The sequence below is a fragment of the Botryllus schlosseri genome, chromosome 2, assembly GCF_051294905.1.
Source record: "Botryllus schlosseri isolate E-star chromosome 2, Bs_hap1, whole genome shotgun sequence".
In the NCBI taxonomy this organism is placed as follows: domain Eukaryota; kingdom Metazoa; phylum Chordata; class Ascidiacea; order Stolidobranchia; family Styelidae; genus Botryllus; species Botryllus schlosseri.
The window spans coordinates 33319617-33346965 of record NC_137237.1 but is presented as its reverse complement, the minus strand read 5'-3'; the positions used below and the strand labels follow the sequence as shown (position 1 = coordinate 33346965).

At 40.5% G+C, this 27349-nt stretch overlaps 2 protein-coding genes across 3 annotated transcripts in view; one reads left to right on the top strand and one right to left on the bottom strand.

Moving 5' to 3' along the window:
- LOC145434472 (sarcoplasmic/endoplasmic reticulum calcium ATPase 1-like) overlaps positions 1-27349 on the top strand; it is a 402254-nt gene that overhangs the window by 250304 nt on the left and 124601 nt on the right. The window lies entirely within an intron of this gene.
- Positions 1-27349, bottom strand: part of LOC145434471 (paladin-like) — a 78677-nt gene that overhangs the window by 17003 nt on the left and 34325 nt on the right. The window contains exons 8-17 of the mRNA XM_080311827.1: positions 25813-25888; positions 24167-24303; positions 14003-14108; positions 10464-10626; positions 10322-10400; positions 9607-9724; positions 9194-9328; positions 7190-7288; positions 627-778; positions 476-569 (exon numbers count right to left, since the gene is read on the bottom strand). Coding sequence (XP_080167953.1) covers positions 476-569; positions 627-778; positions 7190-7288; positions 9194-9328; positions 9607-9724; positions 10322-10400; positions 10464-10626; positions 14003-14108; positions 24167-24303; positions 25813-25888 — 1159 coding nt within the window. The remainder of the gene's footprint in view (positions 1-475; positions 570-626; positions 779-7189; positions 7289-9193; positions 9329-9606; positions 9725-10321; positions 10401-10463; positions 10627-14002; positions 14109-24166; positions 24304-25812; positions 25889-27349) is intronic.

Here is a 27349-nt window from a genome sequence, read left to right as displayed (position 1 = left end):
CAATGGGTTGTGGGTTCAACTCCGAACGCGGTCGACTTCAGAATTCCTACCCAAGTGTTGGAGGTTTATCTAGGATCCTCCTCGTCATCTCATCTGCGTGAGTGGTGTCTAAAAATACGTAGAAGTGGGCCGTGCTACAAGTGCTACGGAATAAAGATGCTGAATATCGGCCTGGTGTACATGACCACGGTAGTCGACAAACTCCATGAATACTACAAACAAACAAGTCCAGATCGTATTAATCCTGAGCTTATTCTCATAAGCATGCGATGGAAAATGCATGTACACCAATATTGGCTCGTTACGCACTAAACAGCGGTCCTGTAGCATTTTCGAGAAAACCAGAAATTAGAGAGAATTAAGACGAGAGAAACATTTCACTAATATGATTAGAATTAGATTACCAGCATTACGCTCTTATTGGTCTAATAATGACATAGACACATGCATGGTATACAATATATGGTATACGAACGTTTACTAGGCCGGTGCGAGCTCCGAACATACATGGTAACGAGATGAGTGCGAATTCCCAAAGTGTTTCCTTTTCCAGAGAGGCAGTGTCCCGGCTGTAGACAGGCGACAAAATTACAAAAACCGCAGACAGGCGAAACTTACAAGTCTACCCATTTGCGGCAGACCGATCCGGTATGTCTTGATCTGCAGGGCGAGGATAGTGGTAAAACACGGAGTCGTCACGGACGTTGATGAAGTACAGATGCTTGTATTTCTTGCGCGTTTGGGCGCCGCACAGTTTCTTAACAATTTTTCGAAATCGCTGGAAGATATTGTGGATACTGTAGGTTACCCAAATGCACATTTCATAGGCACACAAGTCCGTGCCAATTTAAACGGGAACATTCATTTCGGAAAATCTACAGCCAGAGCCGGTCAGTAACGAGATATTTCTACTTTCTCAGCGTACTAAAGTAGGTTTTAAACACTCGTACAACATACTTGATAAATAGGTTTTTAAGATACTTCCTCTTCTACTACTACACCAGCACGTAAATCGTGTTGCATACTTCTGAATGTTAGATCTTGATAAGCAGTACGTTGTGATTGGATTGATTCGTCTCGGGTTTCATTATATAACAACAGTACCTTGTAACATGGTTGCAACCAAGTCAAAAGGTTCCGAGTCGCAAGTCGATCTCACTTTTATAGTTTTGACTCGAGTCAAGTCGAGTCATTTTCAATCCACTACCGAGTCAAGGCCGAGTCCAAGTCAGTGAGTGAGGGGTGAAGTTCGAGTCATGCTGTTGTGACTCAAGTCAGAATCCAAGTCATTATATTCAATGTTCAGTTTGAGTTCAATCTGGTTCAACCTACTTTTTCCAACTATGATCTAGCGATATGGAAGTGCTCGCATTCATAATATCGTAATTTCCTCAGTCCTAACGGTTTCTGGGCCCATTTTTCAAGTATCAAGACTGATAGACGAAATACCAATAATGTGGTGACTTTACTATTTTTCAAAGATACAATCAAATAAATGTCTGTCTTGGCCGTCCTATAGTCTCGAGTCATGGATAATGACTCGAGTACAAGTCGGGTCAATACACAAATTGACTCGAGTCGAGTCGAGACATTTTACGCATTTGAAAAAATGACTCGAGTCGAGACAATTCACGCATTTGAAAAAATGACTCGAGTCAAGTCGAGTCACCATAAATTCGTGACTCGAGTCATTACAACCCTGCCTTGTAAGTTCTGTATCACTGTATCATGATAAAATTCCGTGAATTGGACATATCTGTGGCGCGTTCAGTCATTGTAAGTTAGTGACGAAGATAAATTTTGTAATTTTGCAGCTATCCCTAGAGATTGAGGAACAACGTCTGCGGGACATTATTCCAATCTAATTTTTTGAGTATCTCCAGATATAAAATTTTCCCCTTTTAGATCGATTATTTTGATGTCTGAGGACCAGTGTTGGGATGACTCAAGTCACCTTTTTCGTATGACTTGACTTGACTCGAGTCACATTGCTAAAATGACTTGACTTGACTTGACTCGGCGTATCAGAAATGTGGATTGACTCGTGACTCGGAGCAAAATTCACGAGTCAATTTCAAGTCATCAAGTAATCGGTGTCGATAAAAATCACTATCTTGCATATGGTCGGATGGTTCGCGAAACGCTGGTGTAACCCGAGAGAGCGACCAATCATGCAATGATCGCGCGTTTTACTGAGCTTCCATTCTTCTCTCACAAATAAATTGACCGCAAACGAAGTGATCGAAGCTTTCAGCTTACGTTATCGTACACTAGTATAATATAGTTCTATTTATGTTCTCTGTTCTTATACCTTAACCAAACCTCTTGTTTTATTGAAATTTAATTCGAATATAGTTAGTTTATATATTCCCAAATATTTGGCGCAGGCTCGAATTGTATCATATCAATTTGTAAATGGGTAATGTATTGCATCTAAGCAATTTGAGTCTCTATTCTCTATTTTGGCTGGTAACTATAAACGGAGGCTATGGCTAGGCTGGGGCTATATGTGAGCGAAACAGCGCCTTCTTGCATGTATATTTAAGTCTATATTCGTTCATTGGTTCAGAATCAATGACCACTCAATCTGTATTTCAGACAGCCAGCAAAATGCAATGACGTAGATATGTCTCATACTTCGAAAAGGCAACTTGACTGGAATTGTGACTCGACTCGTGACTTGACTTGACTTGACTTGACTTGACTTGAATCGACTCGACTTGACTCGAGTCACCTCCAAAAATCGAGTGACTTGACGTGACTCGAGTCACCTTCGAAAATCGATTGACTTGACTTGACTCGAGTCAAAATGTGCAATGACTCGAAATGACTCGTGACTCGAAGGTAGTGACTTGATCCCAACACTGCTGAGGACACATATACGGCATAATTAGTGCTTTAGTGTCATATGTGTCACCAATGATTAATCTGACCAACTCTGTAAATTATTTAAATTTTACAGTTTTATAATTGGTCGCACCTTCAGGCAGTGTTGGGATCAAGTCACTACCTTCGAGTCACGAGTCCTTTCGAGTCATTGCACATTTTGACTCGAGTCAAATCAAGTCACTCGATTTTTGGAGGTGACTCGAGTCAAGTCGAGTCAAGTCAAGTCAAGTCACGAGTCAAGTCATATTTCAAGTCAAGTTGCCTTCTCGAAGTAGGCTACGTATATGAGGCATAATTACGTCATTGCAATTTGCTAGCTGTCTGAAATACAGTTTGAGTGGTCATTGATTCCGAACCGATGATCGAATATAGAGTTAAATATACACGCAAGAAGGCGCTGTATCGCTCACATATAGGCTATACGTAGAACTGTTAAACGACGTAGTTGCATAGCCTCAGTTTATAGTTACCAGCCAAAATAGAGAATAGAGAAACGAACTGATAAGATGCAATATATTACCCATATACAAATAGATATGATACCATTCGAGCCTGCGCCAATGGTCGAGGACAATATAAACTACATTCGACTTTAATTTCAATAAAACAAGAGATTTGGTTAAGGTAAGAACAGAGAACAGAAATAGACATTTTGCTATTCTATTACTTTACTACTAGGTCAATTTATTTGTGAGAGAACTATCGAGGCTCAGTGAAACGCACGGTAATTGAATGATTGGTCGCCCTCACGGGTTACACCAGCGTTTCGCGAACAATCCCAACATATGCAAGATACAGTGTTTTTATCGAAACCGATTTCTTGATGACTTGAAATTGACTCGTGAATTTTGCTCCGAGTCACGAGTCAATCCACATTTCTGATACGCCGAGTCAAGTCAAGTCAAGTCATTTTAACAAAGTGCCTCGAGTCAAGTCAAGTCATGCGAAAAAGGTGACTCGAGTCCGACTCGAGTCAAGTCATGACTCGAGTCATCCCAACACTGCCTTCAGGTTAGTAAAATCGGTTTAGGGACACATGCACTCCGAGTATATATTATAGTAGAGATGTTACTGATTCGAAATCGAATCGGGTCTTGCCAATTGGGATTTAACAAGTTATTAATCGACCCGCATCGAATCATGTATTACGAGTCGAATCAGCCATTGCTATTGAGCTCTTCCAATTTGAATCGCTATTGTTTTGAATGAAACCGCAAATTCCCCCATCAGAGGAGGGAAAAGTGTAGCTAGCACAACTACTCACGTAGAATTGGAAGTGATGCCGCTACCTTATAATTAGTTACGAGTAGAAGAAACGACTTACAAAAAATTTCTCAACTACTTCAAGATGAATTAGCAGTGCTTCTCCACCCTTTTTCAGTTCGCGACCCACTTTTCATCCAAATTTCATTGCGCCACCCACCAGACGCCCTTTCGCGACTAACGTTAAAACCACTGCTCGTGGGCGCCGGCTTTTATGTTTGCAGTGCGTTACAGTCATCTGGTCGCGCCTAGCGTGAATATTTTGCCCGAATTCATGATAACATTCGGTCATAGAAATTGGCAATTGCATGTACTACTATGAATTTTTAGCGACAGCGATATTTGGAGACAACCATTCAGGCGCCTATCAGTCAATGGAATATTCGGACGAAGGTTTCGATCCGGTGTTTTGAAAAAGTCTGGAAGTGGACCGTGCTCCAAGTCGGCAAATGTGCAATCATCATAGAGAATATCGGCCTGGTGCAAATGACCATTGTAGTAGAAAACAACATGAATACCACAAACAACAGACGATAAAGCGCGTATCTAATCACTAGCGCAAGTTTTTGTTGCAGTTAAATCCATGTAAAGTTGCATTTATTTTTGACAAAAGTTGCAGTAAAAAGTTGCATTTATTTTCTCACAAAATTTGCACTAAAAGACCACATTTTGCTCTCGGTTGACTAAAAAAAAGGTCAACTTCCCAGTTTGACTGAAAAAAAAAGGTCAACTTCCCGGTTTGAGTAAAAAAAAAAAGTCAACTTTCCGGCCCAGCTCCCGAAATACCCGTATGAGCGTTGCTTCAGTGCTGATTTGCAGTATTTCAGTCGAATTTGACCGTGTATTTTACCAAAATCAAAAATACTTTCATAAAAAATCGAAAAAGTTGCAAAATGTTGCAAAAAGTTGCATGAAAAAAAATGGACAAAAGTTGCAATAAGTTGCAGTATGAGATTCCTTCAAACAGCTTAAAACAGCATTCTACATATCTTACGAGTATTTAGGAAGCTGCCGGAAGCTGTAAAAAAAAGTTGCAAAAGTTTTTGCAAAAACTTGCCCTACTAATCACCAATTCATCTATTACGTCAAACACCAAGGGGTTATGGGGAGCTTGCGATGTCACAATTGTCTTCTGATTATAACGAAAAATCGGGCTGGATTGCTGCATTTCCCGATCAACGTTCGCAAAGACTTTGGAGGAAAGAATGAATTTCAATCTCGCCCTTGCACAATAACGCACTGTCGGATTGCACGGTCCAATCAATAGGACTGTGACGAAAATCTGGCTCATGAATTATAGTGAGCACGGCAACGAGGCTTGTGGCGGTTATGGGCGCATATGAATATAATTTGTAGGAGTAGAATGTGCATTTACTCTGCTCTAAGCTTGAGAATATAAAGTGTTTGGAATATTTGGAAAATTGAATACGAAAGTGTGACATTTAAAACGTCTTCGCGACCCACCTGAACTAGCTTCGCGACCCACTAGTGGTTCGCAACTCACCGGTTGAGAAGCACTGAATTGAAGATGCAAATTATGAATGTATACTCAGGTAGTAAGTAGTTCAAAATGAGTCTTGGAGGTGCAGAACTTCAGTATACGATGGAATAATATATTCTCATTAAAAAAAAAACAGTTTCAGCTGACACTCGTCAGGGGTAAATAGTTTTAGAGCGTGTGTTTTATCGAGGCGTCACATACGTCTTTCCATAAATCAGAGATAGACTACTTTCGAACTTTTCAGGTGCATCTTGGCGACTAACGTAAAACGACAACACTTTAATAAGATGATATTTTCGAAGATATATTCAGGGTCGAGAGATCAAGTGGTAATTTCGCCCTGTTGTTAAGATAATTTCACTGGTTAAAGCAGTTGATTCCCAAACTTTTACAGCTTGTGGCGCACTTCAGAAATTATAAAACTTTCGCGATAAAAGCGGCAAAATATGGATGTGATTGAATATATGAACATAATGCACAGAACAGAAACGCGGTTTCATTGTTGACAAACATACTCGCATTTGTATGCGTCACTTCCAAGCAGTGTCTCTCCGTTACAGCTTTTGATCTCAGTCAATAAATAACGGCCCATGATCACATAGCCAATAGGATGCACATGTTAACATAATTTTGATTGTCTTTGCACCGATCATGGTATAGGATTTAGAAGCAGACAACCAAAACTTCTTCATTTAATTTGTAGAAACAGCTTTTTTTTAATAGGCGTTTTCGTGAATCAATTAGCTGTTCTTCTGCTGAAAGATTGTTTGATTTATTACGATGCAGTATTTGATTTCATTGTCACGTCTGCCTATTTGTCAGCTGTTGAAGAAGTTAGCGCACCTTTGGATCGCATGTGCTTCAGGCCCGTATGAATATATTTCAACTGATCTTTTCCAAAAATATTCGTGGCACACCTGAGAATCTGTGGCGGCGCACGAATGTGCCGCACAGTTTGGGAATCACTGGTTTAAATGAATTTATCTATCTAGTTACCTATTCCAGGACCCTACTTTTTATGAAACCAACTCTAAATTACCAAAACTAAGTAGCTTTCCGACAAAAAGAGTGAAGTAAAACTGGAAGTAGTCTGCAAACATAGTCATCTGAGAAAGTAGTGAAATCAGGCAAACCTACGAAAGTACTCGGCAAAACTTGAAGTATCGACAAGATAACGTAATGGTGGAGCGCCCGGTTTCTTGATCGGTAGGTCGAGGGTTCAATCCCCTGCCGGGTCAGACGAAATACCTGTTTAGTAACTCTAGTATCCATGATTTCCCTGCTTGACGCTCAATATTACCGGGACAGCACGGAGAGGTGGAGCAGGATTTCGAAAGCCTTACAAGGTTATTTCTGCACCTTCCCATGTCCAGCGACATATGCACTTCATGAACTCATGGTATGCATATGCACAGATCATTTGTATGTGTATCATGAGTCTGTGTATATGCCGCAAAACAAGAAGGACAAAAATAGATAACGTCCTCCACCCCTGCCCTGCCATGTTGAACTTCCGTGTTTGAGCGTAATAACTACCTTCCCCGTCGTTTGAGCAATGCCGAAAATCGGGCACCCTGCCACGCGATGAAAGGTCGGGTCCATGGATATCTCCCCCTTTACTCCTTCGTGGAAGCGCTGAAAATAGCAATGCAAAATCGATTTCGATTTGAAAATGATTCTGATGATCAACTCCGGATTTGAACTAGAATGATCATGGTTTTTCATGAGACATAGAGAAAAAGAGAGAGAGAGAGAGAGAGAGAGAGAGAGAGAGAGAGAAATAGCAAGTTTAGAGAACTTCAATGTCATGTAGCTATACTGGATATCGTTGTACCACGCTTTATTATATCAGAGGTGGTCAGTAACGAATTACTTAATCAGCTTATGCCTTAGGCTTTGCCTAATTGCAGTACGAACTCAAGTGGTTATGTTATGAATAGGTTTTACACTATAATTTCACTTTTACTCAACAGTTGTTGACGTAAAAGCATTTATTAATACCGTTGTGACTTCTGTAAATTTGAAAGTGGTTTTGGAATTGGTCTGTATCAATTTCCGAGTAAAATTATCACATTAACTGGGCAAAATACTCCTTTCCTCATGGTGGCAGAATATGATTGGAATATTGCCGTATTACTAGAGTCATCGGTCACATTTTCGTTGTCGCAAAGATGCATTTTGCAATTTCGAAAGTCGCCCATTTCTGATATACTGTACAACAGGGGTCACCAACCTTTTTGCAACCGAGGGCTACTTTTGCGTAATGATTGAAGCGGCGGGCTACTATTTACTCCCGCCGTTTACCCGCACCACACTGAATTTCCGCTTTGATATTCATAGCACCTGGCAGGACTGGACATCATGTTATCTGTTTCCATAGCAGTCAGTGGGATGCCTAGCATTGTATGATATCAACTAGTGCGCTGTACTCTGGTATGTAACTTGACACTGCAATTCTGAGTGATTGTTTCAGATGTGCATTGATTGAGCGTGTTTTGTGTTTGCTTTTGATGAAGTTCATGTCCGAAAAGGCTGATTCACAACGATAAGTTGAACCATAGACGATTGCAATCTTCATAGCTGCAGCGCATACACCACTCGACCACTGTACTTTTCCGTATCAACAATGAACCAAACGTTTGCTGCAGACTGAGGTGGGGGTCATTTTGCAGTGTTACAATTTCAATCTCCAACTGTTCAGCATCCAGAAATGACAAGATTGCATTATACCGGACAGCAGCAACGATTACAGAAAGTTAGAAACATGGTATATTAAACTGCGTTGAGTGTTACAGAAACAAGCTGTGCAAAAAGATGCAATACGTAATGGGTATACATATATTGAAAATCTGCTAGTACTTCACGGCTATCTGACTCCGAATAGTAATATTGTTTACTACTTTGGCATTGTCCTGGTCGTCGAGCTATCGTAACGGAACCCCCCACCATTTCAAGAAGACCTTGGACGGCATTCCGTCATGTCGCCTTTATACGCAATGCGCCTTATCTTGAATTTCTGGTGATTCTATCAAGTACATCTATATATTACTAATTGTAATAGAAGATATTTTCAAGTGTTTATATATGTAAGTTACATGTTAGTGTGTTTTAAACAAGAATAGGCTAGCTGAATCAATCAATTTATATATTTAGAAGCTCACTGGTAATAATCTGACGAATATTGGTAAATGCTGCTATTCCACCTATTTTTAAAATGAGCTCGCGGGCTACTCATCTAGTCCTCGCGGGCGACCTGGTGCCCGCGGGCACCGGGTTGGTGACCCCTGCTGTACAAAATGTATGCGACGCCTTGAACAAATCTACTTTCGAAAACTTTAAATGAGTAGCCTACTTACTTAGTGAGTAGTTTTCAAACCTCACTTTTCTGCTTAAGCTTGAAGTAGTTTTGGGATGTCTTGAATATAGCTACTGCTACTTGTAATTGAGTAAAAATTTACGACAATACATCTAATTATACTTAAGTAGCACTACTGATCTCTTTGACCACTTCTGTTTACAATAAAAACAAAGATTACTTACAAGTTGCCAGTACGGTATCGCGACATCCAGCTCCGCCATATTCTGCCGCGCCGTGTTCGCTTGCGACAGGTCAAAGAGGTAGTGTGGTTTGTACGCAAGCCAGCTGGCAAAGGACAGTCGAAAGGAATGCGGCCTCTTAAAACAAGCAACACAATCGAGGTATCCGACACGGTAACAGCAACATTTGAACTTTTGCATGCAATATCGATTTCCCATCTGTGGTAATTGGCGGAGTGTTTGTATGCCGGAGAGGTCGTTAGGGTTTTCCCCGTGTTACAAAGTTTAAACCGATAAATTAAGAAGGACTAAAGATGATACATTGGCATTGGGCAATTACCAATGAGCTATAGATTACGAGCGTCAAATAGTTCCGATAATATGCCCGATTATGCAATGCATATATTATCGAATACCTGGTCGATGGCATAACAACGAAAAACTAAAAAAAGACAGTAGATATCCACATGATAAAGTAGAGATGTCATCAACTTTTCTTCGTCAACAAATTCGAATCGAGTCGGGTAGGCAGCCCTGTCAAATAAATGCTTCGGGTCATCGATTCAGATCCGCGTGTCTGGCACAAGTAGATAGTTAATATATTTCCTAATTGCATATTGGAACAGAAGGATGAGTCTAGTTGCTGTGCTTAGTATATTTTATAAATTTATATTTCAACAGAGTATATTTGAATTGAACGCGGTGAGGAATTCCGTTAAGGAGACAATGTAATGGTGGCTCAATTCGAACCAATATTCGAAAATGACTTGACGTGTCTGGGACAATCGCAACCGCACTAGAAATGATCACATCATTAATATATATCCTTTATCTACCGGATTTCGTTTCCTTTGCAATATGATTAAATATATTATATCCGATACCAAAGTTTCGACATGCCCAATCGTTATGAAGGGATTCTGGAGCGGAAAACGGTCGGACTCAAATTCACAACCCGTTTGCGTTGATGATGTGGAAGGACCCAATACGCTATTTATTACTACTTGGAATAATGTTGGAAATTATCGTAAATTGCTACTTTCCCTGTACATGAATACCACCTCTTAAAAATCAATAGATGCGTTCCTCCTGAATACTATTTACAACGGTAAAAATTGAATGACGACATACTTGCCATCGCTGTTGTCAGTACCTAGACTTGAAATACTCATTTCCGATAATTCTCGCAACGACATATTAGACACGCTCTCTGGAACAAAAACGATATTAACGATTAGTGAGACCGTCATGATTCAAACCGGGCCATGTTTACCGGATCTGAAAAAGGGGTTGCCACCTGCAGACATCGTCGTTGTTGATGGCGTATTGACATCACCCCTTCCTGCCATGCACATATATCCTTTCTGTGGGTTCATATTTGAGGTGAAGGAGTACATTCCTTCCACAGTACTAAGTCTTGCCAAGGCGCAGTCGACCTAGAGAGTAAAGTTGTAGGCTACACCAGAGGTTGTCAAAGTTGTCAGCGTTGGTACTCGGTTAGAAGAAGCGCCGTCAATTTCGACTTAGTTTCAAGTGGTAGTATCGATTTACGAGATATGTCACAACTACCGAAATTGAAATTAGAAGATCAAGGTATGAACCAGGACTGTGGAGTCGCTAAATTTTACCACCGACTGCAACTCCGACTCCGACTCCGACTCCTGAGTCTTTAAACGTGCCTACTCAGACTCCGACTCCTGAGTCTTTAAAACTACCGACTCCGACTCCGACTCCGACTCCAACCCTGACTCCAACAGTATTACCAATTTACTTCGGAAATTATATGCCACAGTGACGGTTAAATGAGTATCATATAACCATCAAACATGTGAAAACATATGATTAACGATGTCATGCGAAATTGGTTGATTGTGGCACAGCTCGAATTATCCATTATGCATGAAAGATTGCCTTTCTAAATTTCCTTCCCTTTTTCATATTTTATCAGTTTTTATAACATGGACTCTCTAATAACCTAATATGTATGAATCATTCAAACACGGCATACATCCAATCCTGTATAATTAAAATGTAGATAAAACAATAGAAGTGTTGCTCTTGTGTATGAGTCAGCAGCTAATACAGAGATGCATCTTGCTTATTTTCTCATTACACACTGTACTGATTACAAGCGCACACACTCTCACTATTAATAGACATTGGTAATAAACGATATTTAGGAGGTAGTCAAATAGCATATGTCTAGTCTGCATGCACTTAGTCAAGTATTCAAAGACTAAGACTTGCAGTCTTTTTCGATCATTTGTTTGACCCAAGCAGCTAAGCTACACTACAGATATTTTTAATTTTGTTAAGTGGGAAGTAGCGGTTGGTCATATTTACATCAATTTTACAACCAGACGATATATTTGCTCCGTCACAATGTGACAATATCATGGTATAATTCCAAAAATTGCATCAATTTGAGACTGCATCGCGAAGATGCATACTGCTTCTTTCTTCCTCTATGCAACTGAATTGTAATTTGCAAATAATGTCCAATTCTATCTATGTCAGGGTTGTCCAACCTTTTCGGCCAAAAGGGCACATGAGATTTACGAACCATTGCGCGGGCAACTTGAATGTTGATAACCCGACAGGAACGAACCGATTTCGGTAACATTGAAAACAAGACTTAGATGACAACGCTTTAAAATTGATAACAATTAGCCGATGTCATGAAACTACGTGTGCAACTGTACAGTGTGCTGTGCAGTCATGCCCTGGTCGCGCGAAGCACGAAATTTTTTCGTAGGTAATGAATGAATTCGATCAATAAATATATTACTTGCATACATTGGGGGTCGCCTCTGTATAGCAATGGGCTCATTTGGCAAGGACAGGATTATTTGGCGTTTAAGACATAGCACTATCGACGGTTTCGGTGAACATGACTCTGTCTGTTGTGCAAATGTTTCATCGCCGACGATCTCGCTTCGAGCGCGCAAGCGAAGTCGCATGCTAGATGACACGTTATCTTCTAATTGCGAGTATAGTTGGACTCAATTCTGTAACTTAAGCGTATTTATAATTTCCAGATGGGTTTCCAATACTAACTGCAAGAAATGTGACAATAGATCATGCTAACTACTAAGAAGAATTTCAAGTCAAATAAATTTGCTACGGAATATTCTACTTTTTGGTCATATACGAAGATCTGCGATGAATGTGGCTGGCCCATGATTACGATTCGAAACTGATGTTTCAATCATAATCAAATTTCGCGGTCAGGCTAATCAAATGTTGGTGGTCTTGCAATTTTTCCTGATGTTATATCTAATCTCGATAGTTACCGTCACGACACCAATGGTTGTTGGTTCGGGTTTCGGCTTTACCAAGTTTCCATGTGTCGGAGGTTTATCTGGGCTCCTCATCGCCGACCTCACTGCGATTGCAGTGACTTAAAAAGCCCAGAAAGTTCAGTGAGCCGAGCTTGAAAGTCGGCAGCAATGATCCAATGAAGGAAGGTGCATGGTACAGAGAGTGACAGATTCGTGGAAGAGAGAGTGCAAGAAAAGTCGTCATGAAAGTATGCATTGAACTGTTGAAATTGCCATCGTGCCATTGTCGTGGAGCACAAAGCCTCATAAGGCTATAAGCACCACTGCCGTACCTTATCAATACAATACAATACAATACCTCGCAGGTCACACAAAACCTTCTCGCGGGCCACATTTTGGCTGCGGGACACGGTCTGGCCGCCCCTGATCTGTATCGTTACTAATAAAAGTGGTACATAAAAATCCTCTTATAGTTATTATTAGTAATTTTAGTAATTTAAAGATATCTTTGAAAGCAATTCTTTTCATGATAAAGAAGTTGGAGTCGGAGTCGGAGTCGAAGTCAGGGTCATTTTCACAAACTCCGACTCCGACTCCAGTAAGTATTTTTTCCACGACTCCGACTCCATCAAGCGAAAATTAGCCAAACTCCGACTCCGACTCCTCAGCCCTGGTATGAACAGTAATCATGTAAATAGTCGGGTTATAACCATGAGTCACAAGGTTCCGAGTTACATATCAGAGAGCAACGGATCGAGTCCGAGTCATAGTGTTTACCGTTTGGTATCGAGTTCAAGTCGGGTTAGAGTAACTTCTGTGAGACTTTTCAGTGATATCGAAAGCCTCTGACTGGCGGAGAATGACTAATGTTACTTGAAATCGTTGCAATTTTCGAAAACGTACACAGTTACTTTGATATACAGGGACCCACAAAAGTGACACAAAAACTATACCCAAAACTAAAAACTAATTTAGAAAATCAAAACAGTCAAAAGCAAGTAGTTCTGCCTACTAAACTGTAAGGTATAAGTTGAATATAAAACATAGCCACCTCGAGTAAATAGCGCACACGTAGGAAACACCTATACTTGAGTACTCCGAAAAAGTAGACGCACTTCCTTACTGACTTCCACTGAGCTACACACTGCAAACGAAGTAGGTTTTTAATTTGTGGATACTCCTGGTTTTCGCTATGACGCGGGGTGTAGATCAAGTCGGCGAGCAATTCTGGTATACGCAATTCCTACTTTCCGTTCTTGTCATTTGATGTAAATGAGTCAGATTCACCCATTACAATGCCATATTCACGAGCCCGGTGGTGGTGTTGTTGCGTATACCACGCCAAGGCTCAAAAGCGTGCTAAACGTCAACATAGCCCACATCACGTGCTCACGTGCCTATGTCTTTTGGGTGTGTTTGACTCATTACCACCAACTGGTTTGCGTTTAAATGTCGTATTACGTGCCAGGAATTGGGGTTTACTTGATAAGGTATCGCCAACGGAGTCAAACAAAGCGCCCAGCGAACTAACCTCGTTCCGCGCGTTCTGCATACGTGTCGACGCGACGATGCTGTCCATCACGCAATTTCGCCATGGAATCTTGGATTGGATATCTCTGATACGGTTCGTCATTTTTCTGCGCGAAGAATAGCTAACATGATTCAGAAAATTCTCTGGCATCCGTGGTCATTGACGGAAGTTTGTGGGGTTTTCCAATTCATAATGTTTCTAGTATTGCGATCTTTTCTGCAATATGCAGAGGTCGTCGAAGTAGACAGAGTTGCTAGACTTGCTACTGCAGTAAAAATTAAATTAATTCCATACATTTTTATTAGATTGCGAGAAAAAGGGATTTCCAAGACATGGCAAATATACTTTAAGTGAATGTAGTAGGTACAAAAATTATATTTGATCGAGGTGTGGGATAACATTATCAGTCACAGCAGGTGTTTCTAATTTGGGGTCAGTGGACCATTAACTATCGACCATTAATACTCGATTTGGATTGGACTACTCGAATAATTTTCCCGACATTATTAGTTACTATATATGACTGGAAGGTTTCGACAAATAAAGATATACTGGAGAGCGTAGTCAACTCCCAGGGAATACATGTATTTTCCTAAGCGAGGAGTCATGCCAAATGCCATGCATGGGAGTTGTTGTACCGATGACACACTGGGGCCGAAATTACTAGGAAAATTCTCAATGATAACTATTATCGAATATTAATATTGGTAATCATTATAATTAATCCCATGATTACACTCCGTGAATTTGGTTACTATTGCATGCTGTCAGAATCCTTCTTCACATGCAAATAACTAATACCTGCGCGAGATATGGGGTCTGTGACAGATTTATTTCATTTGGGGGGGGGGGGGGGGTAAAGGGAATTTCGAACGAGGTATACATTATTCTTAGTAACCTTCAACACGAACAAACAAGCAATCAGTTTGATGGGAAGTGTAGGCCTTGTTTCAAGTTATATAAAAGCACATATTTTTATCCAACACCATCCAGGAGTGGACTTTTTCACTTCAATTACAAAATTTTCAGAGTAGAGGCCGATGATACCACAGCCAAATCAAGCAAAATAGTTGGACTAACTAATCAAGCAATAAGAGAAACATACCTACAGATTAACTGTCCGATTTTACGATACGTTTCACCAACAAATTTTGATCGTTCATAGATATTTTTTAAATGTGGATATTCATGTATGTATCCGCTGTAGTTGGAGCTGGGATCAAAGTATTGAGCGAGCAACAGGTCTGCTGTTTTCGGCTAAAGATATTTGGGCCAGAGAGCATTTTGCTATTTTTGATCCATCGGCACCACATCTCCCCCTAGATCAGTGGTTCCGAAATTGTGGGATATTGCTAAATGTGCAAAAATTTCAAAACGTTCAGTCAATTATATTCAATTACTTGTTTCATTTCTTGTTAAATTCAATTTACAATCGATGAATGTTGATAGCAAAGCAGCGCGATGCTTGATTCATCCCAGCCCGCGAGAGGTGAAAAGTAACGAATCATGTAAATTCGTCACGCTCTAACACCAATTCAACTTGTTTATTAATTCTCTCAACTTCGTAGCAACGCGTTTGCTGAACTACATTCAAAAACTGCTCTTCACTTGACTATACTAGAGACGCAAAATTAAAACTTCATCATCTAACGCTGCTGAAATAGAAATAGTACGCAAATGAAACTGTATGAGTTCGTGAAATAAGCAAACGCAATCTGAATGAGTAGCCTACTACGGGAAAGTATAACTGCTATGTTGCTGATCTCTTCGAGCTTTTTGGGGTGATGAGTCAAACAGGTTTAGGAACCAGCAGTGCTCTATAAAAGCGCGGCGGCATTGTCGGGGATGGTTAATACGTCAACCCTAATTTTGTGCAAATACAGATCCATTGTAATCGGCTTAGGACAGAAGGTGAATTTATTTTCCTAATCCTTTTACCGGCTTTAACCAAGATTAGCATCTAAATTGCATGATTTCTTGATCAATACGTTGTCATCTCGGCTGCTTAATTCTATGTGTCATTTTACGGGATTATACTGCTAGTCGAGAAGGATATATAGACAGATTACGCGTTACATTGACCCATTTGGCATAATCTTTTGGGGTTAATATTCGCAATAATTGTTATACGAATACCATATATAACGCGATCCGAATATTTATATGCATACTGCTGCATTATTGATTTGCTGTGCCGTAAATATTAACATTACTGCAATCCTTATTAGCTTTAGCTGTACTCACAGGGACATGATTATTTACATCTGCTAATTAGCGATAATCGGCAATTAGTATGCCAATAACACTGTTATGTTCGATCAGATATCGCCTGTTCTCACCGCTTCATATATCTCCTCGATCATGATTAAAATCCCAGGATGCAAGGGTACGAGCATAACATATGGGCTCTTTTCACAGCAGATCTTTCTGAATATCATATGTCATGAGATGATAGAGTATAAGTCAAAAATAAAAGCTTGCCTAGCATCCCTAAGAGATCGCCTGACTTGTCGTGACAACAGCGTAGTATGCTATAATGATATGACATCTGAACAGTGATGGGATCAAGTCACTAACTTCAAGTCACGAGTCATTTCGAGTCATTGCACATTTTGACTCGAGTCAAGTCAAGTCAATCGATTTTCGGAGGCGACTCGAGTCAAGTCAAGTCATTCGAATTTTGGAGATGACTCGAGTCAAGTCGAGTCAAGTCAAGTCAAGTCAAGTCACGAGTCAAGTCACAATTCAAGTCAAGTTGCCTTTTGGAAGTATGAGGCATAATTACGTCATTGCATTTTGATAGGTGTCGGAAATACAGATTGAGTGGTCATTGATTTTGAGCCGATGAACGAATATAGAGTTGAATATACACGCAAGAAGGCGCTGTATCGCTCACATATACGTATAATTGCTAACCTGCGTGAGCATAGCCTCAGTTTATAGTTATCAGCCAAACAAGAGAATAGAGAATCAAATTGATAAGATGCAATACATTATCCATTTACAAATTGATATGATACAATTCTAGCCTTATGCGCCAATGGTTGAGAACTGTAATAAACAATATTCGATTTCAATAAAACAATAGGTTTGGTTAAGGTAAGAACAGAGTACAGAAATATACATTTTGCTATTGAATTACTTTACTATACTAGTTTACGACAACGTAGGCTGTAAGCTTCGATCACTTCGTTTGCGGTCAATTTATTTGTGAGACAATCGAGGCTCACTAAAACGCACGATCATTTAGTGATTGGTCGCTCTCGCGGGTTACACTAGCGCAGTGCTTTTCAACCTTTTTGATCTCCATTCGCACTTTTTTTGTAAAATAAATTTCATTCGCACAAACTAATTGAAAATTTTTATGCAAAAAGAAGATGAAGATAGGCTCACTTAACAACATTTTGTTCAGATGTGCAACAAATTGGATAGCTATGTAGCTTAAGCTATCAATGTATCATTAAAAAGGCAACTTTTCTCGCTCGTTTTGCTTCAAATTATTTCACTGAAACCGTTCTTGGCAAAACAAGTTGTTGGGTATTGTACAAGAACGTTTACTAGTGCTTGGATGGCCAGGTCTTAAGATCTGTTCTGCACTCCTATCCAAAATACAGCGTATTTTTCATGAGTGAAGTGAGACAGAGAGTGAGAGTGAGAGTTAGAGCTGACACAATTAAAGGTCCCGCGAGGCTCCAGTTTGTCGAAAGGATGAAAAACCTACATGTTTGTGTTGAGGCTTTTGCCTTATGTCATTGGAGCATAAGGTGCAAAATGATCAAGGAGAGTAGGCCTAGGCATATTAGAGCTCGCTACCTGATGATACGTTGGTCCAACTATACTGTCTCGCAAGTTTTTGAGAAGAGCAAATAACTCATAATACTGTGTCTGCCACACCAATGGCTGCGGGTTCGAGTCCGACCGAGGTCGACTTCCGAATTCCGATACCTAAGTGTTAGAGGTTTACCTAGGCTCCTCCTCGCCGCCTCATCCGCGTCAGCGGTGTCTTACAAAGGCCTAGAGGAGGGCCGTGCTATAAGCCGGCAGTTACGGAAAATAAGCAGAATATGGGTCTGGTGTAAATGACCATAGTAGGCCTAGTCGACAAACACCATAAATACCCCAAAAACAAACAAACTTGATGATACTGTGTGTTCTAGGCTACTCTTTAACCCAATCTAACTTGAGGATTCATAACAGTTTAATAAGGGTAAATCAGCTTTAAGACTATACCACCAAAATCCGAGTTTTTGTGGCATCTCGCGACCCGAGCCTCACCCATGAAAAGGAATTTATTTTTAATATCACAGTTGTATGCTACGATGTTACGGGCATGTATGACATAGTGACATACAGAACGCGCGCATCACAATTCTAACCAACACAGCTTACAACACATGTCTGACGCACGCGATTTCAAATTAGGACGAATTAAATTCCTATGCGTTTTGCAGTTGTACTACTGTCTACTCAGATTGCAAGAACGCGACTATTCCGTGCCGAAAACGGAGCATATCCAACCCATCTCGAAAGGTTAGGCCATCCAGTATCGATCATTTTTAGACCGAGGTTTTGTCGCCGCATATGTTTTTGGAACCGCATTTTATCAGCGGTTTGTTCGCCAAAACTTTACGGCTTTATGTACCCCGACGCAGAGGGGTTGGCCTCGAAATGAATGAGTCTGATAGGCCTGAACTCGCTCGTTGCACACCCCTACACAAGTCCATCCCAACGGTCTTCGACCATGTTTTCCAGAAGAAAAAAAAAGTCGGACAAATCTGACCATGAATTCTCATGATAAAGCCACATTTAATGTGCGTCTCGTTTATTGGCTTCAGTACCCAACACAGTGACCTTGGATATATGAAAACGATCGCAGGATTTTTTACAATAAATTCATTAAATATTAGATACATATTGTTAACAGATAGCTCTGGCACCGTGTCGACCGAGAATTATACTTTACCCCATCAAGGGGTGAAAATTTGCGTCACAGTAAACTTGCAAAGGTGAGTCTGTAATGATGGTATTTACTACCATCCTCGTACCTCGCGCTAATCGAACAGTTATTACGAAAATATGATGATTGTTTAGCGAAAGAAAGCAGACAGTCAATCTGACATCATTTTGCCATCCTGTCGCAGGCTCTGAAGGGCTGATATACTGTATGTCTGCCACTATAGAGATTGTAGAGATCTCTGTTTCCACTACACCAGCTTCCAAACCAGGCTTTTGGTTACGTAATAATTATAGTGTGAGAATATTAATTCACTACGGCTTGTAAGAGCTACGTCGTATAAAGTTTTTACAATTGCGTCTCAACTACAAAAGTTACACTGATCCTAAATTTCCGTTTAGGTTTATTTGAATTATTCCGAGTCAGAAAAGTTAACAATTAATCACGATTTTCATTCGCACTTGATCCGGATTTTCATTCGCACTGTTCGCACTACCTTCGTCATTCGCACTGCAATTTTTTTCATTCGCACAAGTGCGAACCGTCACACAGGTTGAAAAGCACTGCACTAGCGTATCGCGAACAATCCGAACATATGCAAGATACAGTGATTTTCATCGACACCGATTACTTGATGACTTGAAATTGACTCGTGAATTTTGCTCCGAGTGACGAGTCAATCTACATTTCTGATACGCCGAGTCAAGTCGAGTCAAGTCATTTTAGCAAAGTGACTCGAGTCAAGTCAAGTCATACGAAAAAGGTGACTCGAGTCATCCCAACACTGCATCTGCACCGAACCAGGGGTGAATAATCCTACGATTAAGGACGAAATCGTCATATTTTATTAAGTAATAACAAATTTGTATCTCATTTAGTTTTATATGACTTCGAACATTAGAGCTATAATAGAGACAGCATATATTCTGAATGTCCGGGAGCGCGAAGCGGTCGTAAAGATAGGTAAGGATTGAAATGGACCTGCCGCGCGCCGAAGGTCCGAATTTGAGGGAGATCAAATGGGGGGAAAACAATATGTTCTTATATTAGCATAAAGTAGAGCAGTGCTTTTCAACCTGTGTGACGGTTCGCACATGTGCGAATGAAAAAAATTGCAGTGCGAATGACGAGTGGTGCGAATGGTGCGAATGAAAATCCGGATCAAGTGCGAATGAAAATCGTGAAGAATTGTTAATTTTTCTGACGTGGAATAATTCAAATAAACCTAATAAGAAATTTAAGATCAGTATAACTGTTGTAGTTGCGACGCAATTGTAAAAACTCAATACGTCGCACGACTAATCGTAGCTCTCACAAGCTGTATTGAATTAATATTCTCTCATTATAATTATCACGTAACCAAAAGCCTAGTTTGGAAGCTGGCGTAGTGGCAGACATACAACCTATCAGCCCGTCTGAGCCTGCGACAGGCTGAAAAATTACGTAAAATTGACTTTCTCCTTTCTTTCGCTAAACAATCATCATATTTTCGTAATAACTGTTCGATTATAGCACGAGGCACAAGGATAGCAATAAATACCATCATTACAGACTCACATTTGCAAGTTACAGTAACGCAAATTTTTACCCCTTCAAAGGTTATTAAAGTATGGACCGCAAAGGGTATAATTTTGGGTCGACACGGTGCCAGAGCTATCTGTTAATATGTATGTATTATTTAATGAATTTATTGCAAAAAATCCTACGATAGTTTTTACATATCCAAGGTCACTGTATTGGGTACTGTCGCCAATGAGCGAGACACCCAGAAAATATGGCTTTATCATGAGAATTCATCATAAAATTTGTCCGACTGTTTTTTCTGGAAAACATGGTCAATAGCGTTGGGATGAAGTAGTGTAGGGGTGTGCAACGAGCGAGTTCGGGCCAATGAGGCTCATTCATTTCGAGGCCAACCCCTTCTGCGTCGGGGCACATGAAGACGTAAAATTTCGGCGAACAAACCGCTGATAAAATGCAGTGCTAAAAACATAAGCGGCGACAAAACCTCGGTCTAAAAATGACCTATGCTCGATGGCCAAACCTTTCGAGATGGATATGCTCCGTTGTCGGCACGGAATAGTCCCGTTCTTGCAATCTGAGTAGACAGTAGTTCGACTGCGATACGCAGAGGAATTTAATTCGCCCTAATTTGAAATCACGTGCGTCAGACATGTTTTGTAGAGATGTGTTGGGTAGAATTGTGGTGTACGCGTTCTGTATATCATACATGCCCATAAAATCGTAGCATATAACTGGAATATTAAAAATGAATTCCTTTTCATGGGTGAGGCTTGGGTTGCGAGATGCCACAAAAACTTAGATTTTGGTGGTAGTCTAAAAGCTGCTTTACCGTTATTAAACTGTTATGAATTCTCAAGTTAGATTGAGCTAAAGAGCAGAGCACACAGTATCGTGAGTCAATTTGCTGTTTTCATATACTCGCGAGACAGAAGTTGGAGCAACGTATCATCAGGTAGCGAGCTTTAATGTGCCTACTCTCCTTGATCGTTTTGCACCTTGTGTTCCAAAGACATCAGGCAAACGCCTCAACACAAACATGTGGGTTTTTCATCCTTTCGACAAATTGAAGCCTCCGGGACCTTTGTGTCAGCTCGCAAAAACGATTTTTGCCAGCAAGCATTTTTCACTCGCAAAAAAATACGCTGTATTTTGGATAGGAGTGCAGTACAGATTTTAAGACCTGGCCATCCAAGCACTAGTAGCCGTTCTTGTACAAATTCCCATAACAACATTGTTTGGCCGGGAAGGGTTTTAGTGAAATAGTTGAAAGCAAATCGTGTAGTCAATTTGTTGCACATCTGAACAAAATGTTGTTAAGTAGCTTCATTTCCATTTTGTATAACAATTTTCGATTAGTTTGTGCGAATGAATTTTTTTTTTTTAAGTGCGAATGGAGCTCAAAAAGGTTGAAAAGCACTGAAGTATAGTATTTGGGAGCAAATTTAGTCAACTTGAAATTTTTCTGTGTGCTTTCTGCGGTCTAGAGTCACTAAATATTTTGATTGGGTATCATTCCGAAAAATAAAATGAACAAAAAATAACAATAAACAAAATACGCATAATTTACAGAACTGAGTCTAACAGTATACGCAATTACAAGAGAACGATATATTCCTAGCATCATCGGAGGTTGTATTGGATGCTTTAGTCCAGCGGTTCTTAACCTTTTTTCCTCCAGCGCCCCCTTTCAAAAATTATCGTGCTCCAGCCCCCCCCCCCCCAACTTCATATTGTAAGGAATGTAATAAAGACAACGATTAAAAGAGAGGGCCGTAACAGCACTTCGTCAACCCCCCAAAAAACGATTGCCTTGCGCCCCCATAGCGTGATAAACCGAACTTCTGAGGGCTTCGCCCTCACGAACCCCATATCGTGATTTCGATGGTCAGCAAAGTTTGTGTGACCTGGTTGCCCGAGGTACCAAAATTTTCTATAATGCATGAATGAATAGGTGGTAATTACATATATAAGTCGCTATAAACTTTTTATCCTCTCAGCCCACGTAATCAGATTTACCAGTAGCACTGAGTGAGCTGTGGTATATGAAAATAAAGGGCACGTAATTAATAATTAAACATATTCGGGTGTGCCCGCAGGTACAATTATTCGTTATCATGGCCGTAACAGTACTTCGTCAGCCCCCCCCCCTAAAACAAAAAACGTTGGTCCTGGGCCCCCATCGGGTGATAAACCAAATTTCCGGGGGACTTCACTCCCAGACCCCAATTAGGCTGTCCGCTATTTGCTGATAGCCTATTAGGTATCTACATTGGGTGTCCATTTACTGAGGCAGCTATTCTCGCCTAGTCGCGCGAAGCGCGAAAAATTTCACTAATTAATGATTGAATTGGTCAATATCATCGGGAATTGCATGTAAATGGAGATTAATTTTTATCCTCTCTCTGCTCACGTAAACACATTTACCGGTAGAGCTGAGTGAGGTGCAATGTTCCCTCTAAGCTGCGCACGTGCGCAGTGCTGACACGGTCTCTGCGCACAGAAAATCTACGTTGCGCACAACAAATCCGAAGTTATTACCTTTTTTTAGTCGTTACGCACTGTTGTCCAAGGGTCAGCGCAGTGAGTTGTTGAGTGTGCGCATACTCATCAAAACTTAAAGCGAACATTGTGAGGTTTCTTGGAAACTGTAGGGCCCGTTACTAATAATTAAACATATTCGGCCGGGCGAACCCGTTGGTATGACTTCGTTGCATGATGTTATTTCGTGACTCCCTGTCTGCAATATCAAAAACTATAGAATCGCTCAATGGGGATATCGCCCAACAGGAATATCCCTGTCGCCCAATCGTACTAAACTAAAAGACGCACACGATTTCAGATTGGTATTTCTTCACTGACATATAATTTTTCCCTGCCAGATAGAATTCGTCTTCTGGGGTTCAGATTGCCAAGACAGGAACATTCGGTGTCAGTCATTTAGGCGCCCATGGACAATTAAATCGATATGTAAGGCTATATGTAACGAAGTTTTCGGTGTTAATTTGCTCTGAATACTCATTAAGGATATGTCGTATCACCACATCATCTACTGCGAAGCCATTTTTCTCCAGCGCCCCCCCCCCCCCCCCCCATACCGCCCCCCTGAGCCCAGCGCCCTCATATCGCCCCCTGAGCGTTTCCGCCCCCCTTTAAAATCGCCAGCGCCCCCTTGGGGGCGCTGGGTGCAAGGTTAAGAACCACTGCTTTAGTCGAAGGCTCTGCAGCCTGTGATCCCGAAACAAATGCACACTAATATTTAATATCATTGATATTTCCGATCGACCAGTTATATCTGAAGTGTGTGCCGCCGCAGATTCTCAGTTGTGCCCCGATTATTTATTTAGTTTGGATAAGAACTGCATAAATATTTAAAATGGTGCATGTGGGCAAGCACATTGATTTGTTTCCCTCTTTTGCAGCAACAGCTACGAGAAATCGTTCAACGAATCATGATCCACTCCCATAGGTTGTAATGATCACCATATGGGAGCACAAGACCACCGTTACGGGATGACAAACTTCTGCCATGTCCCTGGATATAATCGCCAACTTTGCAAGAATACATTAATCGCCGATTGAATAATCGCCAGCATACTCTTATCGCCAGATATCGTCCTGGGCAAAAAGCCGAGTAGCTAAGCCCCATTACCCCCTTAATACCTAGGCCTAACTACCAGCATACTTACTCTTCTGATTGGTCAAGCGACAGTTGCGGATTGTCCAGTGAGAGCAAGGCGACCATGGCGGCCAGTCGTGCCGCTCCTTCTCCGGTCAGGCATTGAAATACGAGAGCAACGTTCTTCGCTTCATGGTTTTTGATTTCCTGCAAGAGATATCTTTGTTCACGCCAGGCCAATGAGAGCTTCAGTCAATAGTTATGAAACGCAGCTTCTTCGTGTGTCATTGGTGACTAAGTATGGGCTTGGCTGCACTATTACTCGCAGAAGGTTTTTAAACCCTCATGGAAACATACATTTTCATTTAATATAATGTATTGCCATTGCATAAAAATGTTGCAGGATTTTACAGCAACAAATCCATTCATCCCTTCATCAATGTTAATTGCTGATTTGACTGCCATACATACAGTGCAAGACAACTATAATTAGGACAGTGGTTCCCAGCCTTTTCGTTGTCACGGACCCCTTCAGACAAATTATTAACTCTACGGATGTCTGCCTGTACCCCATAAACAAACTGTTAATTATAAAAATAATTATGCTACTCAACTACTGTAATGTGTCAAATTATTGTTGTTAAAGAAAGAAAGAACAACAACAGAACGAATCAAAGATTAAAAGTTGAATACACCGTTTTCATAAAGTTGAATAACAATTGACATAATACCAAAACAAGAAACTAGAAAAAGTCGAGAAATATATAAATGAATACAAGGTTGGCTGACGACCAACGCAATACGTCTGCACAACACGAGAAGAGTGCTAGATGTTTTAGCGGGAGTTACACATCGCACTATAAGGACTTGGTCGCCCTCCGCCAAGCGGTTTACCTCCGGGATATCAATTTTAATTGAAGGTGACCCAACTTTTCGCCCTTCGCCAAGCGGATTACCTCTGAGATATATTTTTTTTTAAAAGGTGAACCGAAACTTTTTCAACGTAAGCAAATTTAAACAAATAGCTATTGATGCCTTTCCTGAACTAAAACGCATTTTTTTCTCGATTATGTAATAGACAGTCCGGATTTGACTGTAATCGCCATGCGTTGTGGTAGATGTAGTATTGTAGTGTAAGGTCAATGTACATGTACACCCTGTAGGCAGCAGCATCAACTACCTGTACAGTTTATTCTCGCGTGCGTGAGCTTGACACATGTGCATTTAAAGTAGGGTTACCATATTTTGGAATCGGGAAAGGAGGACACTTTTACCAAATCGGAAAAGCTCGTTGATCAAAACTTAAATCAGTCGATTTCGCTATTTTTGCTGAAAAATTTGCTGGGATCGATCGAACGACGAATTTCCTATTTAGCGTCATTTATGCCCTTTTTCACTCGAATCTATCCACTATCTTAGCTTTTAAAGCTGTAAAGGAGGACGAATTGCCAAAATGGAGGACATTTAGGTGTCCTCGAACGACACTTTCAAAAACCTGAAAAATGAGGACAAATCCTCCTAAAGGATGACGTATGGTGACCCTAGTTTAATGATATAAATGAAAGCAAAAGATCACTTTTCGTTTCTTTCCCAAAATTCATCAAGGTCATCACGGAGCCCCGAATGCTTTCTCACGAACCCCTAAGGGTTCCGTGGACCACTGGTTGGGAATAACTGAACTAGGACAACAAGACAAGGCAAAGTCTGTTGTCTTGCCTTCATCAAGTCAACGAGAGAGTCCATCCATTCGATTGTCGGGTCTTCACAATCTGGCAAAACCATTCTTTTGTATCTGAAAAAGCAGGTATAAGATAGCCTAGAGTCTTGTCGAGTACGGCATATTATGACGTCGCAACATTACTCATGACTTGAAACGTGTATCTTTGTTGCTGCCACGGGATAAATTATGCCAGTTACACACCATCCGATATAATTTCCTAATTCCGGACAGATACTCTTTCGTGGCGGTTTTTTGACTATTGAGAAGGCCGATAACTGTACTTGACAGAAAATAAATTCAAATTCATACTCATCTGAGAAACACATACGACAATCAGCCCCTCATTGGCCTAATCAGCAATGACAAGTCTCAATGACTTATTCTTTATTGGAACACACTGCGGTATTGGTTCTTGATACGTACACGTGGCACGAACCATGTTTACCTTCATTTTTATAGTTTCCGACGCTTACTCTTTTCAAATTACTTATTCATTTAATACTCAACAAAGATTTCATTCTAATTGGCATATCTCGCGGATCGAAAATTCAACTAAAGCATCAATATATGATTATTATCCGGGATTTTTGCATTCCGAAATATCGTACCCCTCCTACCCTATTACGGGACCTAGCATGGCGGCGACATCATCTATCATGTTGAAGTTTGCTACAGTTCAACGACGTTGGCAGTATTCCGTTGATCACGCCTCTATTCTCGAGCTTGACCATGACCTATTAAGTATACAAAGGGGAAGGGGTATGGCACATGACGATGAAATATATGCCACATGGACATGAACAGTGGGTATATAATTTCTTGTATTTCGGCAAAATACCTCGAAAATGCTGGTACAAACTTCATGCGTTTCTTATAACTCCTGTGAAACTGCGCTTCAATTACAGTATAATTAGGGTTGCATTTGAAACAAATATCAATTGAAAAATGGGCCCTTGTTTAAAACATGTTCTTTTAAGCCATGACGTCAGGAATATTCAATTGTGATGTCATAGTGAATTGACATTGACAATTGAAATTATATGCTAGATTTAGCTCCTTTGACGAAATATCAACGTACTATAGCTACTGAACTGACTATTTTGAGGGTTCCATCCATTCCATATCGTATACGTCGGCTATATCTGGTGGTAATTGTCTGTAGGCTCATGCAACATGTTTTTGGAAAGTATTTACACAATTAGGACATAATTTTACAACTTAAAAAAAAATGTTTTTTTCAAGTCCTTTCTTCAAAACACTGTTTAAGACATGTTTTATACAAAGTGTTTTGAACAACCATTTGTTTTAAATGCAGCCCTAACTATAATTGTGGAGATTGTGAGAACTGTTTTTATTTTCACAGTAGTATCATATGTGCTTTCTGTCGGATTCGATGCGACACTTATAGATTCCGGTGAAAATCTGTCATGATTTCGATATTCCCTTGTCACCGATAAAACTCTTTTTCCACACCCATACCGATAACAAATATGTGAATGTTTATATAATGCAATTCCCAGTGCAGTGGGATCA